Source organism: Neoarius graeffei, chromosome 6, assembly GCF_027579695.1.
Source record: "Neoarius graeffei isolate fNeoGra1 chromosome 6, fNeoGra1.pri, whole genome shotgun sequence".
Classification (NCBI taxonomy): Eukaryota; Metazoa; Chordata; class Actinopteri; order Siluriformes; family Ariidae; genus Neoarius; species Neoarius graeffei.
The window spans coordinates 104,976,941-104,982,881 of record NC_083574.1 but is presented as its reverse complement, the minus strand read 5'-3'; the positions used below and the strand labels follow the sequence as shown (position 1 = coordinate 104,982,881).

At 40.8% G+C, this 5,941-nt stretch overlaps 1 protein-coding gene across 1 annotated transcript in view; it reads right to left on the bottom strand.

The window, feature by feature from the left end:
* Nucleotides 1–4: 4 nt before the first annotated feature.
* The window catches only part of trpm7 (transient receptor potential cation channel, subfamily M, member 7), a 58,375-nt gene continuing 52,438 nt past the window's right edge, over nucleotides 5–5,941 (bottom strand). Inside the window, 5 exon segments of the mRNA XM_060924271.1 lie at nucleotides 5–770; nucleotides 960–1,066; nucleotides 1,150–1,201; nucleotides 1,339–1,544; nucleotides 1,805–1,887. Of these exon segments, the coding sequence (XP_060780254.1) occupies nucleotides 637–770; nucleotides 960–1,066; nucleotides 1,150–1,201; nucleotides 1,339–1,544; nucleotides 1,805–1,887 (582 nt within the window). The 3' untranslated portion in view covers nucleotides 5–636.

The following is a 5,941-nucleotide window of genomic DNA, read 5'->3' as shown; positions in this document are numbered from 1 at the left end:
GATGTGCCTCAGTTTTACTGTCTTTATTTAGGACACAGTTTGTTTTTGTATTTTTATTTGTTCAAATGATAGGTGGTACAAAATAAAAAAAAAAACCCTCCAGGATAATGTGCCCTCAGTCCCCTGAATAAAATACTCGGTGTGAGCCGCTCTATACAGCTACTTAAAATCATCCTCCATGTACAGCATCATAATAATAATAATAAATGATAGTACCTCTAACATTAAAAACTCATGTTTGAACAGCAGACAAATTTAAAACTAAAAACTGCATTGCAATTTGCCCAGTTTACACGATGCGTGAGAGACTGAAATTGTATTTTAAAAAAAATAATGTCGTTAAGTCTCAATGTTGATCTGCAGTTCATAATGACAAAATTTGATACAAGGCAACACACGGTTCGTAACCATGGGAACCGCGATACAATGTTCAATATCGATGATATAAACATCAGAATAAAATAATCTCTTAAAAAACTCTGCACACTTTAAAATCTTTACAACATGGCGTCACTTCACAACTGAGACGCAGGAGCATTGGCATAACACCCCCCCACACGCACAGACAGACAGACAGACAGACAGACTCTCTTTGGAGGGTTTCCAGGTTCTGCTTCTTTAGTGTGTGTGTACATGTCACAGCATTAAGCGCATAGAATGGCGCTGTTCTTTAGCCCCGCCCTATTCCTGTGCAGACGTGACCGGGCTTTCTGTTTGATCGTCCTGCTGCAGCGTCACTTTCTCCGGTGTGTAATCGTTCCGCTTCAGGTCTGAAACGCACAAAGATCACAAGTCAAAGAGGCGTGGCCTCTGTTTAGCATGTCAGGTCACAGGGGCGTGGGCTCCGTTTTGTCAGTTCGAGTGATGCAGGAATGAGCGTCGTTTATTGCGTCAGTCCCAGGAAAAGTTTCAGTATGGAACAGCCTTTTACTTTATAATGATAACACACACACACTCACCAGGCAGTTTGAGTTTGCGGCAGCAGGAGTTACAGTGGTGTTTGGTGCGGAAGTTTCGGATGGCATCATCACCAAGATTCGCCGGCCCAAACACCATATCATAAGACCTATAACACACACACACTTAACACACCAACAACACAACATACAAAGCCTTTGTACTGCTTCTGATCAGCAGTGAATGTCTCACCCTTTCTCTCCACTCTTAATGACCGATGGATCAGTTAGAATCTCACCGACTCCTGCAACACACACACGCACACCATCCTTATGCTTCATCAATAATAATAAAGCACTAAATCAGTCAGGGGCCCTGTGCTGAAGTAGTGAAGCTCTTAGTAATGGTTTCCAGTAGTTAGTTAGTGTGCGCACGTCTCACCCTGCAGGTCCAGCACCAGCAGCTCCCCCCGTGTGTACTCGTAGGTCCAGTGGCTGAACGCCAGCATGGTCTCCTCCAGCAGGTTGGTGGGAACGATCTCTTCTCCGTTGTTGTTGTTGAACTTGCGGAACTCGCCCGTGATGCACTCCTCTATTGCAAACCACTGTCCAGCTGAGTGACAGTACAGAAGGAACACCTCCAGGAACCTGCACACACACACACACAGCTCAAATTCACAACCGTGTTTCAGTCATATTACCATCAGTTTGCTCATCTTTTTTTCCAGGATTAAAATCAAGTACTTGTTTTACGCTTTTAAAAAAGCTTCCGAATGAGCCAATCATGAATACAGAGATTTTTTTTTTTTTAAATCAACACATTTGAACAGTCCATAAAGAACAAATGCCCTGCTGTGTTTAACGTAATTTTACTTTGTGGGCTGTGTGCTCATTAGTGTGTGTTTTACCTGGGTGAGTAGGGGATAGTTTTGGGGCGGACCTGATTGAAGGCGAAGGTGAGCTTTTGAGCTGCTCGCTGCTGTTGGATTTCCTGTTTGGAAGCAAGCACACACACACACACACACACACACACACTGTGAATCCCACACAAACAGGTACCTTTGGACACCATTCCATCATACCTCATTCAATTACAACATTATTTGCATACTTTGATCAATTTAACCAATCAGAATCAAGATCCCAATAGTCCTACAGTCACCAGAGCAAGAGAAGAACGCAGCAGGCGATTGCTCATTTTCTCTGGACATGGCACAGAGCTGCGATTTTAACAAGGGACAACTGAACTGAGATTTTTTCTTCTATGCAAATTAGGTGAGACACTAAAAGAAGTGACATCCAATCAATCAAACGGCTCAAATGATTCATACAGCACATGGTCTGATGTTTCTTCAGTTCCCTGCTCACAATGTTCTTAGCATGCGCCCAAAAAAAAAAAAAAAAAAAAGGGGGAAGGAAAAAAAGTTAGAATTGTGGTTTCATGTCGTCCGGTCATATACAACTCATGTTAAATGTGTATAAAGATATTACAAAGAAAAAGAAGGGCTTGGAAAAACTTAGCAAAGCTCCTCGGTGTGTCTGGGGAGTGTATGTAGCTAGTACCGTTAGCTCACTTTGCTAATCTAATCCGTGAAAATGAGAATGAAACCAAAAACGTAACGCGGAAATCAAACAATTTTTTCCAGTAATTAATGTGTTTAACCAGGTAACTTTAGAAGATGGATATCTACACCGACTACTGTTATAATTAAACACACACACACACACACGTGCATCTCAAAAAATTAGAATACCATGAAAAAGTTCCTTTTTTTCATAGTTTAATTCAAAAAGGTAAACTTTCATATATTCATTACATGTAAAGTGAAATATTTAAAGCCTTTTTTGTTTTAATTTTGATGATTATGGCTTATAGCTCATGAAAATCAGAAATCCCTTATCTCAAATTATTAGAATATTCCCTAAGATCAATCAAAAAAAGGATTTACAATACAGAAATGTCCAACTTCTGAAAAGTATATTCATTTATACACTCAGTACTTGGTTGGGGCTCCTTTACCATGAATTACTGTATCAATGCGGTGTGGCATGGAGGTGATCAGTCTGTGGCACTGCTGAGGTGTTATTGAAGCCCAGGTTGCTTTGATAGTGGCCTTCAGCGTATCTGTATTTTTGGGTCGGGTGTTTCTCATCTTCCTCTTGACAATACCCCATAGATTCTCTATGGGGTTCAGGTCAGGCAAGTTGGCTGGCCAATCAAACACAGTAATATCATGGTCAGCAAACCATTTGGTAGTAGTTTTGGCACTGTGGGTAGGTGCTAAGTCCTGCTGGAAAAGGAAATCAGCATCTCCAAAAAGCTCGTCAGCAGATGAAAGCATGAAGTGCTCTAAAATCTCCTGGTAGATGGCTGTGTTGACTTTGGACTTGATAAAATACAGTGGACCAACACCAGCAGATGACATGGCACCCCAAATCATCACAGACTGTGGAAACCTCACACTGGGCTTCAAACACCTTGGATTCTGTGCCTCTCCACTCTTCCTCCAGACTCTAGAACCGTGATTTCCAAATTAAATGCAAAATGTACTTTCATCTGAAAAGAGGAGTTTGGACCTAGTGTTGCCACCTGTCCCGGTTTTTCCTGATTGTCCCGGATTTTCATGGTCTGTCCCGGGAAAAAAAAAAAAAATCCAGGACACGGAATGTCCCGTTTTTTTGTACATGATGGGCAAAATGTGTATTTCAACTTGCGAGCCAACTGAGAACCAGTTTGCTTTTCCATAGCTCGCCGTGCTAAGCGGAGCCACGTCATTACATCGCTGAATACGTCATTACGTCGCTGTATACATCACTTACGTCGCTCTATACGTCAGTTACGGCGCTATGTTTACATAAACCTTGGCGCGAATATCAAAGCAAAAACAACACGGAAGAAGCAGCAGCAACAACAGCAGCATTAATAATAATAACGGATGACTTTGCGTTTGTACAGCTGCTGCTTCTCGGCGCTTAAAAATGGTGATCTTTCGCGGTCTTGTTATTGTTGTTGGTCTTAACAACTCCGCCCCCCCGCTGACGTAAGCGGTTCTTTCCTCTGGCCCAGCAGAGAGTTGGTGTTAGCCTGGAATCGTTTTTTCTGGCCCCAGAGCCAGTTCTTTGTCAGCGGAAACAGAAAACCCAGTTCCAAACTAAGCACTGGCCCCGAACCAGCCCTGGAACTGCTTTGGTGGAAAAGGGGCAATGGAGGATGCTTGGACTGATAAAAGAAACAGACTCTCTGTTGCAATGGTGAAGGCTGAGCTTCAAGTCAGGCTAAACTTTCAGTTGTCCTGTACTGAGTTCAAGACATTCATTGAAAATCAGCCAGGACTCACAGCAGCAGCAAAGAAAAACACCAAATATAAATGGAAGATTAGGTAAGGTTTTGGTGAATTAAATGAAATAGTGTAGTACATACTCCTGTATGTACTGTATGTGCCCAGTTATATGTCCTCCTATGTATTTGTTTAGCCAAGAGCAGCAGAGGCACAGGCAAGCACAAGCAAAGCACACACCACACTCTAAGCAATCAGGTAAACTGTTTGACACTACACCTTACATTGTTACATTCAGGTATTCTTAGGTACAATGAAAAATTAGATTATTTATTTTTATTCCACATAAGCAAATAAACAGAACTTAATTATGTATTCCCCTTTTACCTGTGCCCACTACTGCCCCCAGGTGTCCACAACCAAAAACTGTTGGAAATAAACCAAAATAATGAAGACCTGCTATATTACGTAAAGCAATTAACTAAACAAATAACTAGCAAAAGCGTCATTTTTACTAATTAGAGCAATACAATTTCAGCGTAGAATGGCGATTTTTGTCTTGGGTTAGATGTGCGAAGGGCGCCGTTGCTTACAAGCAAAAAGGTCGATTGGATGGTCGAAATGTCCAGGATTTTTGTCAGACACAGGTGGCAACCCTATTTGGACCACTGAGCAACAGTCCATTTCTTTCTCTCCTTAGCCCAGATAAGACACGTCTGACATTGTCTCTGGCTCAGGAGTAGCTTGATATTAGGAATGCGAAAGTTGTATCCCCTTTCTTGAAGATGTCTGTTCGTGATGGGTCTTGATACACTGACACCAGCCTCAGTCCACTCCTTGTGAAGCTCTCCCAAGTTCTTGAATCAACTTTTCTTGACAATCCTCTCAAGACTGCGGCCATCCCTGTTGCAGAGATGCCTACCCCAAATTTTGAATTTCAGTATTCTTGAAAACATTTTTCAGTATTTTGGAATGACTTTCAGTAACATTAATTTATGCGCATTGCCATTATAAAGAGGTGTATATACCAATATGTTTAACATTTAAATTATTAAAAAGAACTGTTTTGTGTGAATTGAATAAACAAAACGCGAGCAGCCATCTCAACTGAATTTCCACTCAACAAGTTTCTAGAGCATACAATACATCACATTTTTATAAATACAATAGTGTTCCCTGTTTGCAGACATTACGGTTGATGACCAATCATTGGTATTGAATGTAACTCCTCAAAAGTATTATATTATATTGCCTGGCAAAATGTTCTACCTGTTAACGGATTCTAATAAAATTAAAAAAAAATTTCTTATTTCATGCCAAAGAGAGTCCGACATTGTTATCTTAATGTCCCAATATATAAATACTTCAGCATAATGCTTCAGAAGAGACATTGAATAAAATGGCATTTATAATTGTATTTAAAACAGTGGAATGATCAATTTTTTGCCACAATCCCAACAGCACTAATCATAAAATTCTGTTTTTGATCAGACTACATGTACATTTGCACTTGCAACACTGAAAAGACTTTGAATTAAAGAAGTACAGCCAGTGTTTGATATTTCAGTGAATAAAAATCCGACATGTAAAAAGAAACTGAATAAGTTTAACTCACATTTCATGGCACTAATCGGCAAGTTCAACTCCAAGCACAGGTCAACCATCACCGCTTCAGCACGGGTCACGTTCCGTGTCTTTTCATCCACAGATTTCGTAAAAAACTGCTGGATTCCCCCAGATTTACTTTCCGCCTGACTCGCCATTTCA